This window comes from Tursiops truncatus, chromosome 1, assembly GCF_011762595.2.
Source record: "Tursiops truncatus isolate mTurTru1 chromosome 1, mTurTru1.mat.Y, whole genome shotgun sequence".
NCBI lineage: Eukaryota > Metazoa > Chordata > Mammalia > Artiodactyla > Delphinidae > Tursiops > Tursiops truncatus.
The window spans coordinates 131,405,360-131,422,923 of NC_047034.1; the positions used below are offsets into that span (position 1 = coordinate 131,405,360).

General features: G+C 39.1%; 1 protein-coding gene across 8 annotated transcripts in view; it reads right to left on the reverse strand.

Moving 5' to 3' along the window:
* Nucleotides 1-15,176, reverse strand: part of PATJ (PATJ crumbs cell polarity complex component) — a 359,130-nt gene extending 343,954 nt beyond the window's left edge. For 3 of the 8 annotated variants that reach the window (XM_033865626.2, XM_033865620.2, XM_073789049.1), the window contains exons 1-4: nt 15,062-15,175; nt 3,340-3,396; nt 3,075-3,241; nt 1,011-1,205 (exon numbers count right to left, since the gene is read on the reverse strand). In XM_033865626.2, coding sequence (XP_033721517.1) covers nt 1,011-1,205; nt 3,075-3,241; nt 3,340-3,361 — 384 coding nt within the window. In that variant the 5' untranslated portion in view covers nt 3,362-3,396; nt 15,062-15,175. Of the gene's footprint in view, nt 1-1,010; nt 1,206-3,074; nt 3,242-3,339; nt 3,397-6,600; nt 6,620-15,061 lie in introns of those variants that run through there. The other 5 variants (XM_019942350.3, XM_033865632.2, XM_073789069.1 and 2 more) reach the window with 2 other exon arrangements.
* Between the last annotated feature and the right edge of the window lie 2,388 nt (nt 15,177-17,564).

Below are 17,564 nucleotides of genomic sequence, written 5' to 3' on the forward strand. Positions count from 1 at the left end.
CCTGAGAAAAATGTCTTTTCCCACAGTAAATTCTAAATTACTTTGTACACGGAACTTCTCAAATTCTCTTGAAGCAAAATAAATTTTTAAACGAGGAAAATAAATTAGATTTATCAAAAATATACTAGTGTTGATCCCTAAGTCAGAAGAAGATGCATTTTTTAGGGTTCTGTTTTTAATTCTATCATAATAAATTAATATTCCATTTTATTAGGTTAATTCAAAAGATTATGGAAAGGCCACCATTCAAATGGGTTTACCTGTGACAAACAAGTATTTTATTACTTTGGCTAATAATTGCACTTATGACATGAAAACATCATAAATGTTATCAACTAATAAAAGCATCACATAAAAATAATTATTAGTCAAATTAAGGGTATAGAGCAGTAAGATCAAAAAAGGAATTAGGTATAGAACATTATTTAACTATTACACCTTAAACAGATTCTTTTTAACTTTCAAACTCAAGTTTCATTTTTTTGGATACTTGTTAGAAGGTATGGTGAACAAATAGAAAAACATCCAAAAATTCAACTATTATTTAATTTTTAATAGGTATTAAGAATAAAATGGATTACTCTTTCAAATGTTTCCCCAGATTTTCCAAATTATGTTAGTTCTAACTCCCATTAATTCTTTTTTACATAAAATTTAAAATAGTTTCAAAGGAGTTACACCTCTTCTGGTAGACATTAATTTTCCTCCTATGAGCAAAACCGTAAGAATCTTTTTCCTTACAAGTGTACAGATGTGTCAAATTGGAGTCCGTGTCTTGAAAACTCTCCTCAACACACACATGGATATTTTCCTTATGTAATTTTAAACAAATAAATTTCCAACACACATATTAGAAAATAGTATCAATTCCTCCTAACAATATAAAACCACAAGCAAACAAAACACAGACTAACACATTTTAAAGGCAAAAAGAGTGAGTGTAGTTTTCTTTTTTAACCTATAATAGGAGAAATAAAACTAAATATTCCCATGACAAGATATAACTTTACCTGAGCCATCTGTTGCATGACTAAGTTAAAATCTTCATTTCCCAACATTGGGGTCCAAGGAAACAACCCAGATACAGTCAAGTTATTAGAGGACCTATGGGCATTCCCATTAGTAATGGCACCATCCGTGAACACCAATAAACCTTTCCTAGAAAAATCAAAGTTGGCTGAACAATCTGAGGGTAGATGGCTGAGCTGTTGGAGAAAAAAAAGAGAGAGAAAATTATCAACAGAAACCTACAGACAAAAAATATTTCTATTTATTAAATATTATTTTTGTTCATCACATGAATAATGGCATGCTAAATACATACACACGAAAGAAATAAGATACAGATACATGAATCTGTGTTTATAAGGCTATAAATTTTTTATTTAGTATTACACAAAATGTTTAATTTGTTCTCATTTCCTGCCTTCTACGATTACCTCAAGTTAATAGCACGTTCAACAGCTTATTACACTTCAGATACACAGACACATTCAGTCATATAAACATGCATGTAAGACACTGAGCCCTTTTGCATTCATCTATACATTTCCATGTGGAGAGGCACAAAAGATCTTCAGGTGGTATATAACAAAAATAACTCAGTATTTATTAAGTGCTTGCTATAAGCAAAGTACTATACCAAAACTCTTTCTTACGTAATATCTCATTTAATCCTTACAATAGCCCTAGGAGATATTATTTCATTTTGTGAACATGAGAACTGAGGCACACAGGGATTAAGTAACTTGCCCAAGATTAGTAGATGAATTTCAGAGCCACTTAAACACTAATTAAAAAAAAAAAAAATGGGAGGAGAATCCAGTAATTATGGAAAAAGGAAAACAGAAGTTAATTTTTAAAATATCATTGGCTGAAACAAGTGCCAACACAATGGAACAAAGGTAACATCAAGAACAAATGTCAACAGGACTTCATAGAAAAAATCAACACCCGTAGAAACTCTACGAAAACAATGACAGGAAAAAAATCACGGAGATTTTATAATTGAATGAATACGATATGATTATTTACATAACAATTGCAAACTATATAAATGATTGTTATTATCATGAAGAGGCTGGTTAAGTCCACTCTTAGTCCAGTAACAGTGATTGATTTGTAGTGATCTTTCCCAATTTCTATTCCTACCAACAGCATTCATTGCTGTGATGTACTCATTCCATGGTCAGAGAATACAGAAATCTAACCTTCAATATGGGGAGTGCTAAAATTCTGGTATAAATTTTGATCTAAAGACAGAAATTCACAGTAAGACATCTGTGCAGAATTTAATCCTTAGTTAGTTATACAAAAATCACTTGCTAAATATTTATGGATAGGCATTTTGGTTTATCGGCAAAAAGCATTTTTTCCAAATTTTAATTTTCACATAACAACTCTGCTACATTATCTTCAATTACATTTAAAATTCTGACCAAATTTAATCTATAAGATAGCTACTATTCAAGTTCAGCTTCTAGAATAGACGATTTAAAATCAATTTGCCAGCCCTGACCCCAAAAGAGAACAACCAAGAGGACAGTTAAAACTCTTAATTTAGGTCACTCTAAGCAGAGGTGCTATGAGTCCTGTAATTTTGAAGAAAATGTTGAGAATTCTCAAAGCATCTGACCTTTACATAAATAAGTACAAAAACCATATTCCAAAGCCAAACACAAAATTTATTACCAAAATTTTTAAACTATCCATGCCAATGCTACCCACAGGTCACAAGTCCCAATACAGTCTCTTTGCTGAATTATGAGTAGACGGGGCTTCCCTGGTGGCGCAGTGGTTGAGAGTCCGTCTGCCGACTCAGGGGACGCAGGTTCGTGCCCTGGTCCGGGAAGATCGCACATGCCGCAGAGCGGCAGGGCCCATGAGCCATGGCCGCTGAGCCTGCGCGTCCGGAGCCTGTGCTCCACAGCAGGAAAGGCCACAACAGTGAGAGGCCCGCGTACCGCAAATAAAAAGAAAAAAAAAAAAAGAGTAGACAGTTTGCACCTATCTCCTTCTATATTTCTTTGCTGGTTTGAATATATCAACATGTAAAACCCTGATGGGTAACTTACTTGCCCCTTCAGTTGCTTGATGGACTGTTGAAGAGTGAGTATCTGGTTGAAAAGAGGGCTCTTTAGTGTCTCATAAAACATAGAGAGCTTCTCATTCTGCGAAGTGTCACCCTTCTCCTGCAATTTTATTTTCAAACGATCAAGAACTTGCAGGACCTGCAATTTATCTTGTTTGAAGAAGGATAATAAGAGTACAAGTTAAATCCCATCTTATATTCCATTTTTGAATAATTAATTTACTGATAGAAGTATATAACTAGTTTACCTGTAGCAGGATTTTCAGGCATTTTGAATTACTGTCTTCAATCACTTTTAAAGAAACCTAAAGAAAAAATTTTAAATTAAAAAAGAAAAGATTTCCCATTAGTGTATACAAGTCTATAGCCCTATAGAAAAATTAAAGAAAACCTCAAGAACATTCTCCATCAAAAGACTTCACTCAGGGCTTCCCTGGTGCCATAGTGGTTAAGAATCCACCTGCCAATACAGGGGACATGGGTTTGAGCCCTGATCCGGGAAGATCCCACATGCCGCAGAGCAACTAAGCCTGTGCGCCACAACTACCAAGCCTACGCTCTAGAGCCTGTGAGCCACAACTACTGAAACCCACGTGCTGCAACTACTGAAGCCCGTGCGCCTAGAGCCCGTGCTCTGCAACGAGAAGCCACTGCAATGAGAAGCCCCTGCACCACAACAAAGAGTTGCCTCCGCTCACTGCAACCAGAGAAAGCCCAGGCACAGCAACGAGGACCCAACGCAGCCACCCAAAAAAAAAAAAAAAAAACTTCATTCAGGAAATTCAGATTAAAAGCCACTACACAGCCACTAAGATGGCTAAAAACCAAAACAACATCTAATACTAGGCGTTGACCAAGATGTGAAGCAACTGGAATTCTGATACGCTGCTAGTAGGAATGTAAAATGGCACAAACACTTTGAATAATTGTTTGGCAGTTTTTTGAAAGTTAAAACTACACTTACTATATGACCCAGCACTTCCACTCCTACATACTTACCCAAGAGAAATGAAAATATATGCCTGCAAAAGACTTATAAAAGAATGCTCAGGGAATTCACTGGAAGTCCAGTGGTTAGGACTTGGAGCTTTCACTGCCGAGAGCCTGAGTTCAATCTCTGGTCAGGGAACTAAGATCCAGTAAGCCACAGGGTTTGGCCAAAAAAATAAAAGGAACAAAAAAAAAACAAAAGAGTGGGCTTCCCTGGTGGCGCAGTGGTTGAGAGTCCGTCTGACGACTCAGGGGACGTGGGTTCGTGCCCCGGTCTGGGTAGATCGCACATGCCGCGAAGCGGCTAGGCCTGTGAGCCATGGCCGCTGAGCCTGCGCGTCCGGAGCCTGTGCTCCACAACGGGAGAGGCCACAGCAGTGAGAGGCCCGCGTACAGCAAAAAAAAAAAAAAAAAAAAAAAAAAAAAGAATCTTCACAGAATTTTTATTTATAAAAGCCCAAAACTAGAAAAACCCAAATGTCTAATAATAGATGAATGGATAAATCAGTTATGGTATGTAAACATAATAAAATACCCAGAAATAAAAAGGGAAAACATTACTGACACACAGAACATGGGTGAATCTCAAAAACTATGTTGAGGGAAAGAAAAGACAAAATGGATGTAAGTTGTATGATTCCATTCATATGAAGTTGAATATACAGTTATAGATTAGTTTACCTGGGCAGGGTGGAAAGGAGTTGACTGGGAAGACATTTGAGGGAGATTTTTGGGGTGATGGGAACTATGTTTTGAAAGGAGTATCGTTTACACAGATGTACACATTTGTACTTCATTGAACTGTATATTTTTAATTGTTTTATCGTATGTAAGTTATACTTTAATAAAGTTAATTTTTTTAAAAAAAGATTCTAGACTGGAAAGGAATATACAAATAAGGGATCAAGAAGATATTAGAGAGATTAGGGGAAAAAAAAACCCTCAAACTAGTCATCTGAGAGAGTCTCCAAAATAGTCATCTGAGAGAGTCTCCAAAAGGTAATCACCCAATATGGCATTTTCCATGGATAATTTTTTTTTAATTCCAGTGATTTGCTGAAAACTAGCCTAAAATGTAATCAAGACTCAAAAAGCTGCGACTTCCCTGGTGATCCAGTGGTTAAGAATCCACCTGCCAATGCAGGGGACACAGGTTCAAGCCCTGGTCCAGGAAGATCCCACATGCCACGGAGCAACTAAGCCCGTGCACCACAACTGCTGAGCCTGCACTTGAGCTAACGTGCCTACAGCCGTGCTCCACAACAAGAGAAGCCACTGCAATGAGAAGCCTGCACACCACCATGAAGAGTAGCCCCCGCTCACCGCAGCTAAAGCTTGCGTGCAGCAACAAAGACAGAACACAGCCAAAAATATATAAATAAATAAATTCATTAAAAAAAAAACTCAAAAAGCTAGCAAACCCTTTGCTGTGTCAAAAATGGCACTTTCACAGTGGTCATTTTCACTAGTGGTACACTGTTATAATAAACCATCTAAGAAATATGAGCACTGTACAGTCAAAATGTACTTACATCATCTCTGGATACAGTTGCTAAACACAATCTTTACCTTCTAATTCAAGGTCATTAAGTAAGAAAGCATATTAAAAACCAGTAAGGAATGCCTTTGGCGTTGATAAAAGGTTCATGTATTCCATCAAAATATTCACGGGATTCCATGAGAACTACCAAAAGAACTGCTGAATAGAGCATCACAGAAACACTTCTGATGTGCTCAGCATCTCAACTGTGAAACCCTTAAAACTACCCATTGACAGGTAACTGTGAATAATGGAAGGGCAGTCACAATGTCACTGTCCTTTTCTGTAGCAGCACTAGACTAAAAGGACTGACAAGAGCAGTTTTGTGATCATTAATACATCAGCCTCTCTAAATCAAAGAAGGTAAGCTAAAACTATGAGGTGCTATTTTTTATTGTTAGATTGGCATTTTTTTCTAATAATAGACTGTACTCCAGATGTCACAGAAAAACAGGTGGGAATATAAATTTGCACATTCTTTTAGGAGAGCAACTGAGCAGTATCTACCAATATATTAAATTTATATTCTCTTCTGCCCAGAATCTCTCTTCTGAGTGTCTCTCCTAAAGAAGTATTTGCAAAAAGGTACACAGATGTGTGTACAAGCATATTTACTGCATTGTTTTTAATAACAAAACTCCTGGAAAAATTCAACTATCAAATGTAATCAGCCATTAAAATAATAAAGTTGGTCGGAAAGTACTGAAACAGGAATGGGTAGGAAACGGTTAACAGCAAGCCTGTGGCTCAATCCTTCAGCTGGCGATTCCCAGCTTGATACCAGACCTCCATGCAAACAAGCTAAAGGTTTTTAATAGATAACAGAGTCCTCATTTTAAAATGTCAGGAAATACCTGATCTATCTTAATTGCTTTTGTAAATAATCTGAGAACATATGGATTTATAGAGCTTGGCTGGCTGGAACATGGGAGGTAATCACAAAGACATTTTCTATTTGGGTAACTAATGGAGTACAAACCTTGGGATTCCCCAAACAGAAGAGGCTTCCTTTAAGAAAATGTTTCTGTATATATTGTTCACAACTTGTCTGATAACCCGAAACAAACAAACAAAAATGTGTCCCAAGGTTGAATTTTGCTCCTGTAAACACACTAAAAATCACAGTAAAAGTCTGTTATGAATATGTTTATAAGTGACTTAACGTCAGTCTATATATAAGTAGGTATTTTAAGCATGCTGATAATATGTCCTATATGAGAAAGTGACATTCTTTGGAAGCTGTGTCTACTGGCTGGGGGCCCCTCCGGCAAGGAATGTTGGTGCCTAGCTCCTGTGTTAGCCTCCTGCCTGTAACATTCAAGTAATGACTAAGGTTGGTGTTGGGTAAGAGCTCTCATTTACAGGAGGATGCTTTGGCAATCCAAACCTTTGTGTTAATACAGGGACATTATCTAATATATACAACCAAACAGGGAAGACAGCAAGTTTCAGGATATATGCATTATTTGCCCCTTTTTGCAAGGAAAAAAATACATATTTGTGTGTGCATACGTTTCTAGATTTAGAAAGATAGTCAATTTAATAATACTGCTAACTTACAGGAAGTAGAAGTGGGGATGGGGAAATAAAAAATTAGACTTTTACTTTGTAGATACTAGTGTTTGAATTTTATTTAAAAGGCATGTATTATGTTTATAACTTGAAAGGTAAAAGGGACAAAAAGGTAATGGCTAAGATGGCCTAATGAGAGAGCAAGACAGATAAACAGCAAGATAATGACAACACAATAGGATAATTATATTGTAAGGCACGTACATACCATGGCAAAGGTGTGTACCATGTGCTCAGAGAAATCATAAAAGCAGAGTGACTCCCCTGCCTGGGGAAGTTTGGGAATGCTGGAATGAGAACACAGTAGAGACACCTCTCGTAAAAGAAAAAGAATGGAGTGTAAAAGCAGAGTGACCATTTGTCCTCATTTGCCTAAAATAGTCTCAGATTACCCAGCATCCTTATTAATAGTGCTCCACTTCACTCTCAAAAGTGTTCTAGTTTGAATGACATATAGGGCTGCCCTAAGTTAGTGCTTCTCAAATTTTAGTGTGCATCAGAATCACCTTGAGGACTTGCTAAAACACAAATTGCAGGGCCCACTCCCAATGTTTCTGATTCTGTACTTCTAAGGTGAACCCTGAGAACCTCATCTCTAACAAAGTTCCCCTGTGATCCTGGTGCAGCTAGTCTAGAGACCACAATTTGAGAACTGCTGCATAAAGGTGTAAAAGTGCATGACTGTCAGTGAAACTAGTAACTAGCTCTAAATGAACTGTTGTAAGGTCTCTAAAAGCAACAGAAAGGGCAAAAAAGTAATTCAGACCAGTGTTACTACAAGTGTGGACTGGACTGATGCTTGACCCACAAAGAGATAAGTACCAAAACTGGGAATAAGCATTTAGAAATCGTGGAATGCGGCAGAGTCATGTAGATCTATTAAATTTAGGAATACAAAACACAACCTACATTGTACTTATTTTTGTAATTTCATTTTTCCAGCAATTCATTTTTCTAATAATTTTATAAAAATGTCAGTCCTTGAAAGACTGAGGGAGGGGAACCATAATCTTTTACCACCAACAGTTTGAGAAACACTGGTTTAGATAGACTATTTTGAGAGGGTTCTTATCGACAACGCTCAGTAGACTGGTCTTTATCCTGTAAGCAGCAGGAAGTAATCAAAGGCTTTTAAGTAGGGAAGTATTGAGTCCAGATTTCTATTTTAAAAGGTGGGGCTTCCCTGGTGGCACAGTGGTTGAGAATCTGCCTGCCGATGCAGGGGACACGGGTTCGAGCCCTAGTCTGGGAAGATCCCACATGCCGCGGAGCAGCTAGGCCCATGAGCCACAACTACTGAGCTTGCACGTCTGGAGCCTGTGCTCTGCAACGAGAGGCCACGACCGTGAGAGGCCCGCGCACAGCGAGGAAGAGTGGCCCCTGCTTGCCGCAACTGGAGAAAGCCCTCGTACAGAAACGAAGACCCAACACAGACAAAAAATAAATAAATAAATAAATAATTTTAAATGAATATCTGCTTATTAAAAAAAGAAAATGCAAATTGTTTAAAAAAAATAAAAAGGTGATTCTGGTAACAGGATAGATTAGTGGTCTTCAAACATTTTTAAACATACATTCCTATCAGTAAAAATGTATGTTGACCACTCACCTTATTTTTTATAACTATAAACATATTAATATATTTATATGTCATATGTGTTTTAAAACATATATAAAATAGAAACATCATGAGAGTAAGGTAAAAACTAAAAAGCAAGATTTTATTGTCATTCTCCTACTCTCCCAGTAGATTGTCCTGCACATTTTGGAAACCATAGTAGTAGATGTCTCTCAGTAAGGGTTAAGGTTAGAAACTGGTTGGCCATCCAACCCTATGACTCATATTTAATAAAAGCTAAACTATGTCCACAAAGCAGGCCTGGAAAAGTACTACAATTTCACGGCATTGGGTAATATCTAGGGAAGGGCACTAAGGCCTTCAGAGTATATGAGGACAGAAGAAGAAATGCAATTAACTCTATAGCTGAACATCCAGGAAGTAACACGTACACTAAAAGGAACCTATGTTTCACTCATTTTATGGTCATAGGAAATCTTCAACCAAGCAATTTTGACCTGTTTGGCCTGGCTAAGAAACTAACAGGGCTTACAGCAAGGAATTTCCAGTTTGTTTAAACATGGTAAAGCTCAGTCTACCTTGTCATAGATAGGCTACCTACAATCAGTCAGAGCCTAGACATTAAAATGCCAGTGTGCCACTGTCCTCATAGTTGCACAGCCTCCAGAGAACCAGTAGTTTTTTATGTTTAACAGCTTCCACTCCATCATTGATCAAGAGAGTTTGTGCCATGAATTTTTCATGTCTGGTTCACTGCGGTATTTGATTGAAGGAAATTATTATAATATTGTGGCTTTTAAAAAATACCATGCCCTTAGCCATCACCAATTAAGGCAATATTTGAGAAAAGCTGATGCAGAGTTAGAAATTTAATTTGATTCAAATTTCTAGGTGGAGGAAACTTATTGAAAAGATTTATTAACCTCCTCAGTTCAAGAATGTAGGCCAATTAAGGACCCTGAGAAACACACTCTTCAGACTCCCAGTAGCACACAAAAATGTAACTCCCTAAGACATCTTATGTTTCTTTCTTGAACTGAACAAGATACCTTGTACCTTGAAAATTTGGTTTAACAAGACATCTTATACTTCTATCTTAAAAAAATGAGAGAAAAGATTACTGGCAATCTGTTTGGGGAAGTACAGGTAGTCAGCCTGTAACTGCAGGTGTGAATTGGGCAGATCACAATTAGACTACATGTAACTCCTCAAGGGCAATTCCCCAGAGCTCAAGGGAACTAGGGACTCTGAACAATCTAAATGCTATTAACTGTAGATGAAGTCATGACTTCAGAAGTTATTCAAAAATCGAAGTCCATGACCAACTTTAAATTTCTTTTGCTTCCTTTGGAGTGCAAAGCTCAAACTGTGTTTACTAACCATGGCTTTGTCCTCAAAGCTCAGCATTTATGAGGTACTGATTAAACGGAACACAGACTCACCTTGCCAGAGAGTAAATGGTGGCTCTTCACTCAAACTCCACATAAACACATCTGCTGTCATCCTAATGTATAGTCAAGACAGGTGTCCTGGCCTTGTGTCCCTATCAAATGGCAAGGCCTTTTCTAAACCCCTTAGATGTGAAAAATACTATATTTTTGGCTGCTGCCAAAACACTGTACTCCTGGAATTTTGGAAAAAGATATATATAAGTTCCAAAACCATCCTGCTATTTTGGGGCCATGTGCCTAAGCCATAAGCAACTTTTAAGTCCACTTAATGTTGGACATTTAGGACATCAAAGCTGAAAGACACCATGTTAAACTCAGAATCAGAACTGAAAATTGAGTCACTTCACCAGAATAATCCAATTAGCTAAATACTAATTTTTCTCATTGAACTATTCAAAGTTAACCAGTGCATATCAGTTTCTGCCTGTAACTTGGCCACTGTGTATGAACAAAGTTAAACTGTTTTATGATATGCTCTTGTTTTCCTGTTGGTGGCAGTTTTCTCCAATGATCAGCAAAAAATACAAATCTGGGCAATTTTCACACTTAGGGATCTCTGATGTGTAGCCAGTCACTCACTGAAAGAACCAGGCATTCATACTCCTCACTAATAATCAGTTTCCACCTCAGATATTCTGTTCAATTCTCCCCACATTGCAGACTGCGTGCCCTTAGCTTCTCTCCAGAAATAGAGTCATGCCACTTTTGGCATGCTTGTGATATTCAAAACAATCCTAACAAATTGCAAAATAGGCCAAACTCTGCTTTGGACACCCTTCCCACTAATGTTCACCATTCTTCCTTCTCTTGGTCTTTTCCCAGAATCCATTTTATCTGTCACTAATTCAAGTAACTAGTTTTTTGGTGTCTACTGTGAGCATTGCAGGATCATTCTGTATAATATCTCATTTATCTTCTTAACAAATGTCTAATCTCCATTTCACAAATGCATTAAACTTCTTACAATTTCAAAAAAAACAAAAGCACTTTGAAAATGGTAATGACAGGAAGACAGTGCAACTGAGTGAAATTTAATTTCACCTTGGGGGGAGGGACGGTAAACGGTTAAAGACATTTTTAGCAGGTAACTACTTTAAAAATGAGAGTCAGATATTACAAATTTTCAATAGAGAGGGAATGAATGTTTGTAAACCTGACTGTCAACATCTACTTAACTCATCTTCCTCTTCTACCACACTCTGCCCTGGAGCTTCAAGTTTCAGAAAATAATACGGAGAGGGACTGCCTTTCTCAAGGCAGAAGCCTTACCCAGCCCCAATTATCAAAGTCACGCCCATCAATTAAAGGCTAAAGCTAAATGAAAACAGGACAGTCCCAGAAAGGCTGCAGATCTGGGCTTCAAAGCTATCTACCAACCAGACACCGTGGGCACAGCATCAAAGCAAAGAACAAGACCAGTTTGGTTTTGTTCTTTTAAGAGTAAGAGCAACATTAGAGAATGCTCATTTCACAGAGATTTTACTAACTTCATTCAATCACAAGGCAGCTTCACAAATGCATGCAATCAATATAGACAGAATTCAAATCTGAAATTCTTAAAACACACTATCTTTGTTTACAATATTACTGTTTGGCAGGTTTTTAAACTATATAAATGGTAATTATACTGTATATTTATCCTTCAGCAATTTTTTTTAACTCAACTTTACATTTTTAAGATTTAGTCATGATGACATACACAGCTAATCTGTTGATGAGCATTTCCTATTGGTCACTAACACAAAAACAGGATTAGAACTAAATATCTACTTTGATAACCAACATTTTTCCAGTTGGTTCAATAACCAATTCTCGAAATATGGAAGAATCTATAGCTTACAAGCTGTGAAATCATAGAGCTGGGTTCTACTCCTGGGACCAGCTCTGTGTTGTTGCGGTCAATTGTTTAAATCTCCCTATATTTTAGTTACCTCATTTATAAAATAGTTAATAAAAAATATTAAATATTTACAGTTGAAAGGACTAAATAAGATATAAAGCAGCCTGGCATACAGTGAACATTCAATAAATGGTAGCTACTATTATCATTAATAACTCTTTTCAATCAAAATTATTTAAGATATTTGGGGGCTTCAAAAGAGCTAATAATTATTTTAGCAGAGATTTTCCCTTTGTAATCAATAGTGGTTGCTTCTCAAAAGACTGAACAACAAAAAATTTCACCAGTGCAATGAATACAAGGGAGGTGGGAGTGGGGAGGCATAAAGCTGGGAGTTTTAAAAAAAACAATTGGTTTATAAATAGAAATGTAAGGGCTTCAGTAAACCAAACCCTCTTAAGGATAAATATACACTGAATCCTAACCCAGTGCTATTCAATAGAAATAAAATGTGAGCCACATATGTAATTTAAAATGTTTCTAGTAGCCACATGAAAAGTAAAAAGAAACAAGTAAAATTAATTTAATATATTTTAATTATCCTTATATAAACTATCATTACAATATGTAAGTAACATAAAAAATAACAAGGTATTTAGGTTTTTAAACTAAATCTTCAAAATTTGATGTGTATTTACATTTACAGCACATCTCAATCCCAACTAGCCCTATTTCAAATGCCTAGTCACAGGGGCAACTGGCTAACCATGTTGACAGTGGTTTTAACCTAGGCCTTTTCAGAAAGAGCCCCGTACAGTGTTTTTAGCAAAGACTTCTGTTTATCAGCTAATGCAGCCTCTATGCCTTTTATCAAAGTAACTATCAGTATGAGACCATTCCCAAATCTGAGTTCTTCCCAATAAAAACAGCAAAGCTCCTTAGTTTTATCAGAATTAAACATCTCAGTGAACCGAGCAAAAAGTGCGCCAAGAGTGGCTTACAGTTTACAAGACTCATCCTTGAACATTATTTCGTTTTGACTTCCCCAAACTCAGTGAGGTAGATCATTTACAAATGGGAAAACAGAAGCAGAGTCAAGTGACTTGCCAAGAGTTACACAGTAGGTGGACCTAATCCCATGTCTCCAAACTCCACAGGCTACACAGTTGTACAAATGCAAAAAATAAGCAGGCTTTCCATCTTCTCTCTCCATTTGCACCAGAACCTAGAATGAATACTTTGATAAAAGGCATCCAAGTCTACTAAAAAACATCAGAGTACGGGAAAGAAACCAGAGCAATGGTCAAGTGATCCCAAAAATTAAGGTGGAATAGTCCTGTTTCTCAAAATTTTACTCTACTACCAAGGTGAGCAAAACCTTAAGTAAACAAATTAAACCCCACTTTAGTTTCCCCAAACTAATGTATTTTTGTTAAAGTTTAACAAAGCAAGGAAATTCAGACTGCTTGGTTGTTTAGTTTAAGGATAATTATTAAGTGCTTTTAAATAAAAATGCAATTACAAGGATTACTGAATGCTGAGCCTCTGTTCAATCACAAGGTTCTAAAAGTGAACTCATCATGGGAAAATATACAGGATTTTCTTTTTAAGAATACTAACTGAAAGGCAAGATACCATAATTTTATTAGTGATTATTTTCAATGGTAGGTGGGTCTGGGTGTGCTTTTAGTTCCTTTTCTGGAAATTCTCTCCAATTTTTCTACAATGAATATGTTAGTTTTATAGTTATAAAAAATATGAATACATGACTTGAACTTATTAAAGCATCTTTAAACACAAATGAGGGATTAATACAATTTACCTTCAACCTTAAACACAACTATTATTGATATACCAAGCTCACCTTATGTGACCGTTAATAGGACCTCAATTAGCAAAGGGCAAACTCAAAAACCAATTTGAGTTTTTACCTCCATTCCTCCCTAGCTTTACTTTTAAAAAGTTATGCGCAAATGAACTGGCAACCAATAGGAGCTTAGACGGCCTAGTAGTATTACCATACTCGGTGTAACAGATTTTTCTTCTAGGTCTCCAGAAGGCTTCTTCGTTCTTTTAAGAAACACTTGTTTATTGCACACCTACCCATGGCCAGACTCTCAATGCAGTTGAGAAGCAGCCTAGGGAAATAAGGTCCTTTAAAGGCCACCCTCTCAATCGCGCAAACCAGTAAACAACTAATTCGATTCCAAAGTGATAAGAGCCATCTGGAGATAATGTCAAACTGCCAAGAGAACACTCCAGGGGGAGATTAATTCGGCCTTCTAGGTGTCCCAGGAGGGCTGAGGCGCTTTGGAGGGGGTGGGGGGAAAGGATTTGAAAATGCTTTCCTGAGCGTGACATAAAGCAGGAATCCAGCGATTTCCCCAAAGCCTGGAGCCAGAGCACTCTCCGCCTGGTCGTCCCCATCTATAAAGTGAGGCTAGCAGAGCCCAGGCCTGATAGTCGGCCTGGGAACTCGTCTACGTGACCACCAGGCTCCCAGATGGGGTTGGAGCCAAGTGGCCCCTCAACTGGGATCTGAGTACCCCCTCCTCCGGGACCTCGAACAGGCCACCACCTGGTCACTCCTTTCACCGTCACCAGTTGGGGAAAGACTCCGCCCAGCTCTGGGGGCGAAGCACAGGCACCCACTTGGGTGCAAAGTTTGATCCCGGCCACTCCTGGTACAGACCCGGGCCGAGATTTGAGTGCCGCCAGGGCCTGCCGAAGAGGAGCGGCTCCGTGGCCCGCGGCCTCCGGCAAGCCCTGCACCGAGGGGCGGGGACCACGGTGGGGTCACCGGGCCCGAAGCAGACGAACGGCGCCCCGCACCCTCCGCGGGCCCGGCCGAGCGCCCGGCGGCGTCCTGGGTCTCCCGTGCCCACTCCTCCCGGAGGGCGGGCGGAGAGCGCGCCGGGGCAGCGGCGGAGGCTCTGGACGCGGGGCGAGGGGTCCCCGCCGCGCAGCGCACGCCCGCACTCCCGGCCCCCTGCTTTACCTGGTCCGGCGGCGGCGCCGGTGGGAGCCCGGAGCGGGCGGGCGGACTCGGCGTCAGCCCTCCCTCACCTGGGCGGAAGTGAGAGGCCCAGAAGGACCGCGCCTCACCTGGCAGGCCCTCCCCTCCCTCCCACCCTCTCCGCCGGGGCGGGGCGCCGAGGTGGCACGGGAGGGGCGGGCGGGGGAGCCTGGGGCCGCGGGAGGCCGACTCGGGGCGGGGGCGGGCGCGGGCGCGGTGGGCTTCTCCACTTTCTGCAGGTAAAGTTCTACTGGGCGAGGGAAGGTTAAAGAGGCAGAAGAAGGTGGGATCTGAGGGCCAGTTAGGCAGAAGAAAAGCCAAGTGGTGGGGAGATCCGGCTGGACAGGTGTAGGATGGCTGGGCTGAGAGGAGACCTGAAATCATGGAAATTGAAGGAGGATATTGATAAAAGGATTTCGTCAAATCTGCTTGGTCTCTCTTTGTCCCTTGCCTTTCCCGTTCTGTCATCCCTCCTTGTGTCGTCTTCATCCGCTGACCCCACATTAAATTCTAAGTATAACTGGGGGTTATTTTTTGCTCATTTAGTTGAGGAAAGGAAAGAAACCAATCTAGCAGTATTTGCCTGCGATATGCCGGGCGCTAGCTTATATACATTACCTCATTTGCCCTGTGAAAAAAATGATGAAGAAACTGCGCACCTAAGGGTTAAGTAATTTGCCCAAAATTTGGGACCCAGATGGGATCTTCTGACTATAAGTCCAGTGTTGACTTCCGTATATGTTTTAACATTTTTGTTCTTGATATCATAACTTGACTTTGAGAAAGATTGTGTAGAACCTACAACAGCTCTAATGTAACTAAATAGGATTTTGATGATAGGCGTTTTATTTTGTCTAATACAGTCCACACATTAACGGTAAACAGAATCAATCTTCAGGTTTGTGTTCATTAAATATAATATTTGTTAAGCACCGTGATTGACTTTGTAAAATGTTAAACATGAGGGTTACCTGTCCTCAAGGAAGATGGTATGTACAAGACAGGGGCAATGTAAGGACATCTGTTGTAAGATCATGCACTTGACACCTCTTAGTGTTATCGTTAGTTGTTTTTTTGTTTGCTTGTTTTTAAGAAATTATCACTTGTTAGGCCTGGTAAAAGGATACACAGGATACAAAATTTCAGCATGGACTCTACCTCTTAAGAATGAACAAACTATTGAAGGAAATAAACTTATACAACAACTTAAATTACCAAATATGTATAATGAAGCCAGAACTTTCAGAAAATAAAGAGATCTATTACGCTTGCTGAAAGCATCTCTTAGGATTTAAACAGGTCTAACAGGTGTTTGGGATTTGTTTAAGGTAAAATGGAGAAGGAAATGCTTCCTAAATTGGGGTGGGGGAGGGGCAGCATACAGGTGGAGACCAATTATCTGAAAGCATCACCTTGCAAACATAGAGTAAGGTCTCTTCTTACTCTAACATTTGATGATGGTCATGAACATATTCCCCCTTTCTCAAAAAATAATGTGACTTTGGGGAATTCCCTGGTGGTCCAGTGGCGCTTTCACTGCAGTGGCCTAGTTTGATCCCTGGTTGGGGAACTAAGATCCCACAGGCTAAGTGGCTTGGGTAAAAATAATAACAACAAGAACAATGTGACTTTTAATTGACTGTGAAACAAAGTTCAAACTCCTTTTCTTAGTGTCCAAGGCCCTCTAAACTCTCTCCTTGCTGCCTCTTCAACCTACTCTTCCATTTCACTCTCCAAGATCTGATGCTGGCCAAATGGTCTGGTCTACTCTATGCCCTTGAAATGACGACACCATGACCTTTCCGTTGGTTACTCATCCCCTTTTCCATGCTTGGAATGTCCTATGAGCCCTACCCTTCCCCCAGGGCCTCAATGATCATTCCCAGAAAACATCCCTCTCCACCACATTTAATCCCATTTTCTCCATATTTTAGTATGGTTATTTTAATTTCTGCTTTCCTCTGGCTCTTACCTGGAATTTTAAAAAATGTTTGACTTATTCAGTACATTTTTTAAGGCACATACTCTGTGGTAAACATTTTCTGGCACAGAGTTTTTTTGGTTTTTTGTTTTCTCAACCTCTGAGAACCCTCAAGAGTATTTTATTCACAGAATGATGAAGATGAACACAGTTTTTAAGAACACATCTCTGAAGTCAGAAGGTCTGAGCTTGAATTCTAATTCCACCATTTCTTAAAATATGCAACTTTGACAAATTATTTAAACCTTCTAACTCCCATTAGTGAAATTTCAGTGCCAGTACTTACATTACTTCATATGGTAGTTTTTAAGGTTAAATGAAGAAATTACATGTATTGCATACACCTGGCACATAGAAAGTACTGAATAAATGAAGCAGCACATAGATGGGCATGAACATGACAGATACTTGTGACAGCAAAGAGAAAGCCAAGAGTAGTCCTAAATAAAGTGAGGCCAGAGCAGATGGTGGAGGACCTGAAAATACTACGGAGAACTTTAGGTT